We start from the raw sequence: 14,253 nt of genomic DNA, 5'->3' as shown, positions 1-14,253 counted from the left end.
TCTTTTTGATGATGGTGCAGTGATTAGGTTAAAGTTACCTAGGAGCCCATTTTTAATTTAAAAAGTAACACACTGTGCTGGTAAAATCCTAAGAGATGTAGAACTCAGAATTTTTTTCAGTTATTGTGTAATTGCCAGTTGGCTTAATCAGAGGTGATACAATAGTTCATCATTTCTCAAATATCTATCCTGTATGGAGATCCTAAGCTCCATTTGCTACTTGAAGATGAAGGTCTGGCTATAAGACCATCAACTTGGTTTTCTTGGTTTTATGCCGTGTAACTGGTTTTTCAGCTTGTCACTATTTATTTATTCACCCAAGTCCCTAATATCATTGTTCTCAAGTTCCATTCTGCCCTTAGTTTCCATTTAATTAAAATAGATGTTCTTTTTTGGGGACAAAATAAAAATTGGTGACCGCAACCAAAGCCTGAATCCTTGTGTTCCTGAAGGTAGTATTGTGACTAGTAACTTACAAAATAGCTTTAGATAGCTGAAAACTTCATTTAAAGGGAAACTCTCAACTAGTTATAGGCCTCACGTCTAGATCTTGTATTTTTAAGTGGTTGTACAAAACCCCAGAATATATAGAATTTTTTTGAGTCTTTAAGCTTTAGCAAAAAAGAAGAAAAATTTAAATGCGCTCATGTTTTTAACCCAAACATTGTACTAGTAACAGTGTATTAGAAGCCCAGAGGACACTGACCAGTGTATTGTATTTGTCACCTTGCGTAATGTGAAAAATGGTAAAAAGTAAATACTTCCAAAAGTTGCTTGTTAATGACAAATTTAGATATTTAAATGATTGGGGGTGGAATTAGTAGTAGTTTGAAATAAGTTAATGTTAATATGAATATGATAGGAGGCAGCAATCAGGTTTATTTCTTTCTTGACAAATACCTAGTTAGATGCTCAGGTGTTGCTCACCTTTAAGTTTGAGAACCAGGTGATGGTTCATCTTAAAGACATAATAAAAGCATTGACAGTGCAATTCATGATTTAGGGGAGAGGCAATTGTTGAATTAGTTCTAAGTGGCTCACAGGATCTGGTCCAAGAGGTGAATATGACTGAAATGCTTAGTAATAGCGAACATAATGTAATGAAATTTAACATCCTTCTAACAGGGCAAATACCAAAGATGCCCATCTCAGTAGCATTTAACTCCAAAAAGGGGAACTACACAAAAATGTGAAGCTAGTTAAACAGAAACTAAAAAGGAAGAGTCACAAGATTGAAACACACCTGCAAACTGCTTGGAAACGTCACACAACGCACAGTCAACCTGTGGAAATAGTGGGATGTTGTGAAGGCCACAAGTATAACTGGGTTTAAAGACAAAAGTGGAGAAGTTTGTGGAGGATAGGTTCATCAATAGCTATTAGCCAAGATGGTCAGGGATGCAACCCTATGCTTTGGGTATCCCTCAGTCTCTGACAGCCATAAACTAGAACTCGATAACAGGGGAAGATGGATCACTCAGAAATTGCTCTGTTCTGTTCATTTCCTCTAAAGCATCTGGCCACTATTGCAAGACTGGATTCTGGGCTAGATGGACCATGGGTCTGACCAAGTATAGCCATATTCTTATTTTCTTATGAAAGCATTCAGTCTTTTACTTCACTTTTGTCCCCGTTTGAAACCATGCAGAACAAATGCCTAAGAATAGACCATTAACAAACTCTTTCCAAGTCATTAGGAAAAGGATTCATTCTGGGATGAATCTATTGGTAACTTTCTATGCAGTATAAGGAACAAAATTTGAGCTTGTGAATCTTATTGGCTTAAACACCTATCAAAGTCTATGAACTCCGGCTGCTGTTTTCTTGCAAGATGCATGTCTTGTGACAACTCCGTACGGAGGCTGTGTTCTGTAGTGGTAAGAGTATCAGGAGCTAGAGTATCGGGTCTATTTCTAATTCACTGCTGGCAGCAATGTGATACCATGGGTAAGTAACTTAACCTCGCTATGCTTCAGTATGTTAGAAAGGGATGAACCCATCTTAAATGCTTTTAGGTCTGATTAGGTCTGATTAAAATTGTTGTATAAGTACAAACAATTGACTCTAATTTCAGCAAAATTTGAAGCTAATGGAGTCTTAGACTACATGCTGTATCAATGTATTGGAAAGCGACCTTGTTCAGTGAGACAGTAATGAAGGTGTATGGAATCCACTTGTAACCCTATGCAAACAACTTAAATTTGTTTTTTTAGCTGTGAAAAGTAGCAGAGCTGAGACAGAGGTAAAATGAGGTGCAGTGTAACTACAACTGTAGGAAAAGAGAATCTGAAAATGTGGAAAATTTACCATCAAAAACAGTTCATTGGTGTGTCCTATGGACTGTTTTGTTATTTTAGTGATCCAGTTGTGTCTGAACTTTCAGCCTATAGTTCAGTCATGATGTCCTGCATATGACAGGCATCCTGTCAGTGTGTAGAGTCTTTTAACATGAATAAGGTGTATCTATTTATAAAATTAGTTGACTATAGTTGAATGTGTTATCTGAAAATATGGCTTGACTAGTAAGAATGAAAAACCCAATATTGTTTTGAGGCCCTTTGGTGTCCCTGAAAAGCTGTGATTAAACTCATCTGCTGCTGTTGGAGACAGCATTGCAAAAGTACGCTCGGGAGCGAGCAGTACCTGGCTTTTTGTATTCCAGTTGTGGATGGTTGCGTGCTGATCGGGCCTCACTCCCCATACTCCATCAAATCATCTCATGTGGGATCTCCAGAGGTTCAGAGTTATCCAGCTGCTTCCATTTTTCATTAATTTTGTTGTCTGCAGCATTGCTGCTGGAAGTATAGAGGGAACTCATTCTTATGGGGGGTGTTATTGAAAAGAACAGAGTATGAAATGTATTTTGTATGTTGGGCTTGGAGCATGCAAAGCTGGCTTGATAGTGATTAACCTGGGTTTTGGAGGAAGGGAATTGATTTCTCTTAGACACTCCAGCAGGAAACTTCCTTATTAAAAAAAAATTCTGATCCACCAATAAGCAATGTCATTACTAAAGAGAAACTTGTCAGAAAGCGTTTTGTCCTTGTGGTTTTTTTGTTTTTTTGTTTTTGTTTTTTCTGCAAAAGGGCCAGCAGATGACTGAGACTTTTAGATAAATGGTTGAACTGTTTTCTTGAGGTTTTGATAGAATTAGGTACTTGGGGGTGGGAGGAAAGAAACATGACCCAAATCATTTTATGTTTTAAAGAATTAATGAGTGGAAAAGTTCAAATGAAGTAAAATACTTGCCCTGCAGTACAAGTGAGGGCTTCTAGAACTTCCATTACACCATTCTGCTGTTGTGATGCTTGTAAATGTGTCACAAAGGGAGAAAAGCAGGCCAGTCTGGCAGCCAGATTCTGTACCAAGGAAGGTTCTAAATGAATAGTATTGTGAGTGGTAGCATTGTCCTCACTTCTGGAACTGCACATCCCACACTTCATAAAGTTAAAGCTTGCACATTTTGCAGTCTTTTGATCTTCTTTACCATTTTTATTTGGGAGAGAGGGCTGGTTTTTTTATAATTGTCACTTCCCCCATTTAAACCCAATTTTAGTGAAGAATCCATTGGTCTTTGTGTAAATCAAGATTCCTGATGATGCAATACAGCCTCTTACCATCCAGGTGTGCTTCTATCACAAGCACTCCCTTGGGGACAGTGACAGTGAGAACTAAAAAGAAAAGGAGTACTTGTGGCACCTTAGGGTATGTCTACACTATGAAATTAGGTCGAATTTATAGAAGTCGTTTTTTTAGAAATCGGTTTTATATATTCGAGTGTGTGTGTCCCCACAGAAAATGCTCTAAGTGCATTAACTCGGCGGAGTGCTTCCACAGTACCGAGGCTAGAGTCGACTTCTGGAGCGTTGCACTGTGGGTAGCTATCCCACAGTTCCCGCAGTGTCCGCTGCCCATTGGAATTCTGGGTTGAGATCCCAATGCCTGATGGAGCTAAAACATTGTCGCGGGTGGTTCTGGGTACATATCGTCAGGCCCCCGTTCCCTCCCTCCCTCCGTGAAAGCAAGGGCAGACAATTGTTTCGCGCCTTTTTTCCTGAGTTACCTGTGCAGACGCCATACCACGGCAAGCATGGAGCCCGCTCAGCTCACTGTCACCGTATGTCTCCCGGGTGCTGGCAGACGCGGTACTGCATTGCTACGCAGCAGCAACCCATTGCCTTGTGGCAGCAGACGGTGCAACAGGACTAGTAGCTGTCATCGTCATGTCTGAGGTGCTCCTGGTCGCCTGTGTGAGGTCGATCAGGAGCGCCTGGGCAGACATGGGCGCAGGGACTAAATTTGGAGTGACTTGATCAGGTCATTCTCTTTAGTCCTGCAGTCAGTCCTATTGAACCATCTTATGGTGAGTAGGCAGGCGATACGGATTGCTAGCAGTCCTATTGCATCATCTTCTGCCGGGCAGGCAAGAGATGAGGATGGCTAGCAGTCCTATTGTACCATCTTCTGCCGAGCAGCCATGAGATGTGGACGGCATGCAGTCCTTCTGCACCGTCTGCTGCCAGCCAAAGATGTAAAAGATAGATGGAGTGTATCAAAACAACAAATAGACCAGATTTGTTTTGTACTCATTTGCAAACCCCTCCCGCCCCCTGTCTAGGGGACTCATTCCTCTAGGTCACACTGCAGTCACTCACAGAGAAGATGTAGCGAGGTAAATCTAGCCATGTATCAATCAGAGGCCAGACTAACCTCCTTGTTCCAATAAGAACAATAACTTAGGTGCACGATTTCTTATTGGAACCCTCCGTGAAGTCCTGCCTGAAATACTCCTTGATGTAAAGCCACCCCCTTTGTTGATTTTAACTCCCTGTAAGCCAACCCTGTAAGCTGTGTCGTCAGTCGCCCCTCCCTGCGTCAGAGCAACTGCAAACAATCGTGCATCTGAGTTGAGAGTGCTGTCCAGAGCAGTCACAATGGAGCACTCTGGGATAGCTCCCGGAGGCCAATACCGTCGAATTGGGTCCACAGTACCCCAAATTCGACCAGGCAAGGCCGATTTAAGCGCTAATCCACTTGTCAGGGTGGAGTAAGGAAATCGATTTTTAAGCGTCCTTTAAGTCGAAATAAAGGGCTTCATCGTGTGGACGGGTGCAGGTTTATATCGATTTAACACTGCTAAATTCGACCTAAAGTCCTAGTGTAGACCAGGGCTTAGAGACTAACCAATTTATTTGAGCATAAGCTTTCGTGAGCTACAGCTCTTCAGCATAGGCCACCCATGGGTTTCAGTAGGTCTCCTAGCTTGCTGCCCAGCAGTGCATGCATCTACAGTTCAATAATGTCAATCTGTACCAAAAAATCACATCTTTGTTTCTTTGTATTTGTAACACTTTACATTCAATAAAGTGACTTGTTTCAAGTTTAAAAAACAAACAAAACAAAACACTGGAGAGGTGTGACTAAATGGTGCCTCACTCATATCCCTATGCCTGCTGCAGGGAGATTTCTTATGCTGTAGAAAGTTACAAAATAGCATTTAAGTAGAGGATACAAAAGTACTTTTTGCAGCCTAATAGTAGGACATGTAACTTTTCTGACACTGGAATAGCTTTCAATACGTTTGCTCTTAGTTCCTGTTTCACAGACTGTGACTCAATAATTAACATGGAAGAAAGTGAAGCTATACCACGGTTGGCAAATGCCTGACTTATTTATGCTTTAACCAGCTGCATCTCAATGGGCAATAATTTGCAAAGAGTACTTTCAACTAAAATTTTACACGTAGCTGCAAAATGTCTACTAAAATTCAGTCTTATGCAGGGCTCTGAAGTTCCAGGGATAAGAGAAGGGACAGTTAACTGACTGCTTCAGTAACACGGTCGGAAGGAAAAATAAGCAATAATGCAAACCAAGGATTTTTGTGAAATTAAACAACTTCAAAAGTTTAGGGAATTTACCTTCTAAAAAAATCCTCTTAACTGATGGCCCTACTTACTTACTCCGGATTTGCTAGGACTTGTAGGTAGCTGCTTAACAAAATGTCAAAAATATTTCAAGTTCTTTATCAGGATGCATGGGGGGGAGTAGAAAGAAAAGAACCACTCAGCAAAGTATCTCGTAAAATTTCAGATAGCATATTCCCAGCAAAAAGCTTTCTGTCGGCTTTGTGAAATCTAGTTCTTTTGTGTGAGAATGTACCATATGACTTTCTCCTCTATCGGGCCACATGGATCCATTGTCTATTAAGTTTGTATCAGGTTAATCTAGGGAGTGCTGAATCTTTCCCTAAATTGGATTTCATGACCAATTCAGCAAATTGCTTCTATTCAGGCAAGTTGCTATCTTCAGCAGCAATATGCAGCTTCATTTGAACATTAGTTTGACATAATGTATTTTTCCTTAGAGTATATTGGTGTCTGCGGGGATCATATCACTTTAGGAGGTGAAGGGGTGTGTGTGTGTGTGTGTGTGTGTTTTTTTTTTTTTTAAGTCATCTGATAAGGGTAAGGAATGGTGATGAAGTCCTGTGTTTGTTGCTACCTGCCATGCAGGGAATGTTCTGTAGTGTTGGCCTGCAGTGAATAACCATCTGGGGAGGGTAATCTATATATGAAATACAGAATCTGCATCACTCTGCAGATCATCATAGGCCATTCGGAGTTGCTCTGGTTGGATTGGCCTTTACTCTGTGGAAGAGCTTTTCCTGAGACTTGGTTTAAATTCTGTTTGTCTTAGCAGCAATTGAGAAGGAAGTGCATACCTTATATCAACCCTGTGCATACCTTAGTTCTGTCACCTTAGTTACATTGTTATGCAGTTGCATGTCATTGTTACTATTTTAGTTGTCTACTGTAATCAATCGCCTGGTTAGCTACCTTGATAAACTCTTGAGAGGAGGAACATCCTTGTTAAAAGAAAAGGAGTACTTGTAGCACCTTAGAGACTAACCAATTTATTTGAGCATGAGCTTTCGTGAGCTACAGCTCACTTCATCGGATGCTACTGTGAAACCATCCTTGTTAAGTTTCAGAGTAACAGCCGTGTTAGTCTGTATTTGCAAAAAGAAAAGGAGTACTTGTGGCACCTTAGCTCATGAAAGCTTATGCTCAAATAAATTGGTTAGTCTCTAAGGTGCCACAAGTACTCCTTTTCTTTTTGCATCCTTGTTAAATAACTTGTCCTGTTTTCTGGGATGAAACAACCTTTCCCTCTCTGTGATGCAATTAGTGAGGTGAAGTAATGCAATTTTAATTAAATCTGTCTGTCTGCCATGTAAAAATCATAGAATGAATTAGGCTATGCCTAAGACTTTTCTTTTTTTTTAAACCAGCTGGTGAATCACTTTTGTACTTCCCAGTCCAAGCCTGGAATAAAAATGCTCTCTTTCATTGAGATTCAGAGTTTAGTTAACTATGGAATCAATTTCTGGGTGCTCTGACCCATATATCCACACTTACAGAGCTATGTCCAGCACAGACCCAGCTTTGGCAGAAGGAATTTGGACTTTACCTGTTTAATAAAATAGTATTTAAGGAGAGATGTCGAAGGTTCCAGGGTGTACTGGTTCCGGCCTGCACAGTTATCTGGAGTGGACTTGCCTCCTGGTTTAGAACTGGATGCAGTGCACTGTTTTGTATACTAAAAATGCTCGATCATTTGGATGTGACGGGACTTGAGCCATAAATATTTTTATTGTGATTTGAGCAGATGAATATATTGGTTAACGTCTGATGAGGTAGAAATTTTAGGTGGAAATCCCTTTGAAAGGCAAGTCGCTTTGTCTCTCTGTAGTGTCTGCTTGAAGGACACTAGATGTACAAGAAGAAAAGGAGTACTTGTGGCACCTTAGAGAGTAACCAATTTATTTGAGCATAAGTTTTCGTGAGTTACAGTGAGCTGTAGCTCACAAAAGCTTATGCTCAAATAAATTGGTTAGTCTCTAAGGTGCCACAAATACTCCTTTTCTTTTTGCGAATACAGACTAACACAGCTGTTACTCTGATAGATGTACAAGCAGTAACCTAAGATTTTAATTTACTTTGAAAGGAGAAAATCCCTGGGTGTTCGCGATGTTCTGTAAGCTTCTGTGTGCCAGTGAAAAGAGCAAACAGCACAAAGACCTGGGGTCCTTTTCTCTGATGCTATGGGCAGAGCAAGAGATGCCAGTAGTTCTAGTCTCCACTCCTTTCTGGGAAGGGAGGCAAGGAGTGAAAACACTTATTTGTTCACTTCAAGAGCAGTATGCATTGGGTGACATGGGCATTGACTAAGAGCATGATGGGGATATCTCTAGCTTTGGATTCTCTGAATAGACATAAAAATTTGTAATGTGTTATGTGTTAATCTGAGGCAAGATTACAGATTAATGTAATCTGTCTTGAATGTATTTTTAAAGTAACTGAATCTCACTTTCTCTTTAGAAAACTCCAAGAGATCATAAAAAGGAAAAAAACCTTTGCATCTGATTTCTGGACTCAACACTATAGGACATCAAAATGTCGGGAGCTTCTGTGAAGGTGGCTGTCCGGGTCAGGCCCTTCAATTCCAGAGAGACCAGCAAAGAATCCAAATGCATCATCCAGATGCAAGGCAACTCAACCAGTAAGTTCATTCTGACCTCCTAATGAAATCTACCTTGCCCTGTTCCCCTCCTTTGATCAAAGTAAACTGACTACGGTGAACATTACAGCATCTGGAATTACCCTTTTAGGGAAGCTTCTTCCTCTTGCAAGGCTCTTATGGATGACTTCATTATTTTTCTATTTGATTAGAGAAGTCTGAATCCTGGGTATCTTGATTTTTGCGGCAAGTAACGTTAGCTGGTGGTGAACTGAGAGCTCTGGGGGAGGAATATGATGTTGAAGTGAATGTTAGGGCTTGTCCACATGATTAGAAATCACACTCCCATAGCACAAATTACTTAAAGTGCCCTAATGTTTGTCATTAATTGGTTCGTGTGCACCACCAGGGCCTACATTAAAGGTTCCTTAGTGTGCTTTAACATAGTACTGTTTGAGTCATTTAATCAAATGAGGTGTTACTTGGAGTTGAGATAGTTTTAGCCTCTGGGACCATCTTTCCCCTGGGGTTCTCCTTCATGGTCCGTTGACTGAGGAGCCCCAGAGTTGGCAGGACAGGTAGTTGGTAGACAAAGCGGGAGCTTTTCACAAAATGTTAACTAAAACAAAAACCTAAACCCACCCTTTTTTATGTAGCTTTTAATTTTCAGCCAACTTCCTCTGATACTGACTGCTTTCCTATTCCTTGGGGCAGACAGCCCAACACTACATTATTGGGTAACCAGAAGTAAATATACACCATTTACTTGGATGTTATTTGCTTGTGTTTAGGTAACTGGTAATATTCAGTAACTGGGGCTCTTTCTCCTTTTGAGCTGAGCTTCTCCTTCAGACTGATCCTGCATTGACATGTTAAATCTGTTTGTGACATCTGTCTATTCTTACGGTAAAGGTTGTGACATCACCAAAAGAGATGGGCCATGCACAAGACCGCCTTAATCTCAGCACAAATACTTCTAACTACTGGCATGATGGAAGATCTTGGAAAGATGAAATTCAAGTTTTCTGTCTAGTAGATTTGAAATTCCCCCTAAAAATAAAATGAAAACTGGGACTTAAAATATTGTAGATGCAGTTTACTTCCCAATAAGTGTTTTAATGTTTAAATACATACTTTATCTGAAGATTGCCTGCCAGATTACAGCTCAGTGCAATTTAGAATGGGAGAACTAAAAGCCCTATCAGATGGCATTTATAATGGGAATGCTACACAGGAATAGAGTTAGAAGACCTTAACTCAAGCCTTTCTTTTAACCCTGAAATGAGGTCTGTGTGGGTTTTTTTGTCTTGTTGTTTTCCCTCCCTTCTTGCTGGGTTGGTATCTTGACAGCAGTAATTTTCAAGTTAAAGGACAGGCTTGAGTTAAGATCTTCCAACTCTAGGTCTGTGTGGAAATGTCTTGCTTATGGTCCAGTGACAAGAGTGTCTGGGCTCCAGCCTAAGTTGATATAACTTACATTGCTCAGGGGTGTGAAAAATCCCCCCCCCCCGTTCCCCCAAACAACACAAATTTTGCACTGTCCACACCAGCACTACGTTGGCAGGAGATGCTCTCCCACTGATATAGCTTCCGCTTCTCGCTGTGGTGGAGTAATTATGCCAACAGGAAAGCGGTCTTCCAGCATGTCTTCACCAGAAGTGCCACAGAAGTGCTGATGTAGCATTGTAGTGTAGATTTGCCCTGGGTTTCATACAAGTTGGCTGAGATGATCAGGTTTAAATGACCAAGGACATTTAAAGACTGGGGGAAGTGAGTCTTAAATTGCAATGGCCCTGGAATCATTGCAGTTTGAATCGGGGGTGGGGGGGAAAGAGAATTAGCTTTCATTCTTCACAGTGGAAGGAAAATATGTCAGGAATCTAGAGGGGTGGGGGAAAAGGAGTTTTCTTAAATGAAAAGAACAGGTTTTCAAGATGATAAAATGTGGGGAAAAGAAATGGGAGGGAGGAATGACATGTCTTGCTGCGTTTACTCACTAAAGAGTCTATAGGAGGCTTTGGTCTGACCGTATCCATTTTAAAGTTAGGATTTTCCTCTTGTGTGCAGATGGCCTAGACATTAGATCTGTGGACACAGATTTAGGACTTCTGGGTTCTATTTCTGGCTGTCATTGACTCATTTTGACTTTGTGCAAGTCACTTAACCTGTCCAAGACTGCTTACACTGACAAAAATAATTGTAAAAGTTAGGCTTGGCCTGTACTGTCTTCAAAAATGAATTCAAAAAAGGGCATAAGCTTAGTTTAAACTCCAATTTCTCTCTGGCTAGTATCTAAAGAAGAGCCCTGTGTAAGCTTGAAAGCTTCTCTCTCACCAGCAGGAGTTGGTCCAATAAAAACTACTACCCCACACATCTTGTCTCTCTAGGGACCGAAGAATGTCATACAAGTCCTGTAGTTTTGGTAAGAATCTCTCCTGGTACCTGATTTTTGAACATACAGTAGTAGAACCTCAGTAACGAACACTTTAGGAATGCAGGTTGTTTGTAACTCTGAATTGTTTGTAACTTGGAACAAAACGTTATGGTGGTTCTTAATACAGCTCTGAAATTTTATTATGCAGAAGAAGAATGCTGTTTTTAACCATCTTTATTTAAATGAAACAAGCACAGGAACAGTTTCCATACTTGTCAAATCTTTTTTTAAACTTTCCTTTTATTTTTTTAGTAGTTTACACTTAACACAGTACTGTAGTGTATTTGCTTTTTTTTGTCTCTGCTGCTGCCAAATTGCATTCTTCCAGTTTCAGATGTGATGTGTTATTGACTGGTCAGTTCGTAACTCTGAGGTTCTCCTGTATTTCTCACATGGTCCCTCCCTACTTATGCTACTTGGGCAAGCCAGTGCTAAGCTGTACAATTTAAATTGTGTTCAAGCTTGATTTTTAAACATCTCATTAAATGGTGCAGACAGGAGTCTATCTAAGGGCTTGTTTACACTGATACTTTACGGCTCTGCAACTTTCTCACTCAGGGGTGTGAAAAAACACACTCCGAGCGCTGCAAGTTTCAGCGCTGTAAAGTGCCATTGTAGACAGTGCACCAGTGCTGGGAGCTATCCCCCTCGTGGAGGCTGGACCAATGACAATCATTATCTGCTTTTTAGGCAAGTGGAAAAAGTTCAGAAAAGCTCTACCCCACATTTCTTAAAACCTCTTTTAAGGCTGTGGCTACACTGGCACTTTACAGCGCTGCAACTTTCTCACTCAGGGGTGTGAAAAAACACCCCCCTGAGCACAGCAAGTTACAGTGCTGTAAAGCGCCAGTGTAAACAGTGCCCCAGTGCTGGGAGCCGCGCTCCTAGTGCTCTAAGCTAATCCCCTCGTGGAGGTGGATACGAGGAACTCGTGGAGGTGGATACGAGGAACGCTGGGAGAGCTCTCTCCTAGTGCTGGCACATGACTACACTCACGCTTCAAAGCGCTGCAGCGGGAGCGCTCCCACGGCAGCACTTTGAAGTTTCAAGTGTAGCCATGCCCAAAACGTTGTAATTGCAACCAGGGTTGTTCTTTGCTATAGTGCCTTTGTATCTGCAGGGTTTGTAGGCTGGCTTCTTTGGCTGTTAAACTTTCTGCCAGTCAGTGCCCAGCAGCGTTGTTGGGGTTGCTATCGAGCGAGAGAATCCCAGTGAGATTAAGTGTAACCTCATGGGCAGCGGGTGAACCCCAGGCTCAGGGAGGCTAGTCCCTTGCCCAGACCATCTCTTCTGCTTGAAGCCCCACCCCTGCTGCAGGAGCACAGAGTTCCCCACTGGTCACAGCAGCCAGTCCCCCGCCTCCAACCCTCCCGGGGCCAGGAGTGGCCCCTCTCTCTTGGCCGGCTGCAGCAGGTCCATGCTGGAGCCGGCGGGGAGGCAACCTTCTTCCCTGGCCGTGGCCCTGAGCCCCTGTGTGGGGCGTAATAGGCAGCTGCGTGGCCGGGCAGCTTAGGGGGAATTTAGATCCACAGTAGGAGTTGTATTAGTATAACTATCTTAGTACCCTCTCCTCTCCCACCCCCAAAATATCACACTCTATTTGAAAGTTATAATAAATCTTCAAGTAGTGGATTGGGAGAACATATGATGTGGTGTTTCTTGACCGAGTTCTTTAGAACATATGGCTTGTCGTATGTTTCTCTTAATATGAATTTGAGTCATGTAGGGTGGCGTGAAGGAGCTTGTCACAAGTCAGTGATCTTGGTGTAAGAGGCAAACAAAAGCACTGGAAATAAGAGAAAATTCCAACTATGAAAAGTCAAGTTTTAGATGTGATAGCTTGAATGCCTGCTTGAAAATATCATTTCAAAAGCATCCAAAATTTTTTTAGAAAGGGGATGCTAATAGTTCAGACCCCAAAATTAATTCATACAATAAGTCTTTACAAAATACAGCATGCGCAAATATGTTCACAAAATATTTTAAAATGTCAATGAAAGTATTTGGTATTTATTCTGTTCTTGATTCAGTGTTGGGAATGCAATTACACTGTGCTAATACATGTAAAACAAAAAACGGGTTCTCTTGTTTTAGTTTCAGTTGAGTTTCACAGTTCAGGCTGAGTGAATTTAAGTAAATAGCATAAATAGTGGAAAAACAAACTATTTGTAAAATGTTTCTTTAAAGTTGCTAAAACACAAGTAACAGACCTTTTAAAAAAAATACTGCCCTCTAATTTATAGAGGTAACTGAGTCTCCAATTTTAAAAGGCTTGTGATACGCATTCATAGTACAAATGACACAAATATGAAACTGTAGAGGAAGCATGCTTCACTTGGTAGGGCACTATCTGGGGCTCAGGCTTGGATTCTATTCTCAGTTCAGCCACTGACCTGCTGTGACTCTAGGTAAGTCACTTTAACTCTGTGCCTCTTTTGTGGTGTTAATTAAGATTGCAAACACTTGGGGGTAGAAATTGTTTTACTGTCCTGTGTGTTTGTACAGTGATTCGCTTAATAGTACCCCAGTCAACCTTGGTTAGGGCTTATAGGTTTAAATAATAATAAATGCTGGTAGTCATACCAACTGGTCCCTTCAAACGTGTATTTTAAAATGCCAAAATAGCTTGTTTCATACTAGGGACTTGAACCTATGATGTTTAATTAAAGAACTTCAAATAATTGAGGGCAGGGGAATGCTTTTTTTTAATTTTCAAATGAGTAAACTGGTTTCTATTTCGCTTTCTAGAAACTTCTGAGCAACTTAAATAAACTTTGGACCTGAGACCTTGTCTAGTAAGTTCTGTTCTAGGGTCACTGTTGGAGCAGTATGTTAAACCATTGGAAATCTGATATTAAGTATTTCCATTATAATTATAAAGGTGGATAATAACTCCTAGTATACCTACAAATGTTATGTGTATTTATAGAAATCACTTCACCAACCAGTGAAAGAACGATTCCATGGCAATTACTTAACAGCACATAGCAAAACTATGCAATAGGTACAGACAAAGAATACTATATCCACCTAAAGCTGTAAGATGCTGAGGATGATGTACTTACTTAAAATCCCTCAACACTTTCTGCAAGAGTATCATGAGTAGCCAAGATTTTGAGTTCTGAAAAGGGTAGGTAGAAAGTACCATGGGAATTTTCAAATCAATTCTGTGAACATATTTATTAAATGCATTTTCTGTAGCTGTGTATTGAGTTTTCTCTCTTAATATGCTAGCCTATAGTGTAAATTTTGTTTGGCCCTGGTGATGCACAGAGACTGCAGGAATAGCAGTCAACACA

At 40.9% G+C, this 14,253-nt stretch overlaps 1 protein-coding gene across 11 annotated transcripts in view; it reads left to right on the top strand.

Moving 5' to 3' along the window:
• The window catches only part of KIF1B (kinesin family member 1B), a 150,049-nt gene that overhangs the window by 1,613 nt on the left and 134,183 nt on the right, over positions 1-14,253 (top strand). For all 11 annotated transcript variants that reach the window (XM_073316470.2, XM_073316471.2, XM_073316472.2 and 8 more), the window contains exon 2: positions 8,382-8,562. In XM_073316470.2, the coding sequence (XP_073172571.1) occupies positions 8,457-8,562 (106 nt within the window). In that variant the 5' untranslated portion in view covers positions 8,382-8,456. The remainder of the gene's footprint in view (positions 1-8,381; positions 8,563-14,253) is intronic.

The sequence above is a fragment of the Lepidochelys kempii genome, chromosome 18 (genome assembly GCF_965140285.1).
Source record: "Lepidochelys kempii isolate rLepKem1 chromosome 18, rLepKem1.hap1, whole genome shotgun sequence".
Taxonomy (NCBI): domain Eukaryota; kingdom Metazoa; phylum Chordata; order Testudines; family Cheloniidae; genus Lepidochelys; species Lepidochelys kempii.
Note: the sequence above shows the minus strand (reverse complement) of the source record. Positions and strands in the feature narration are given on the sequence as shown.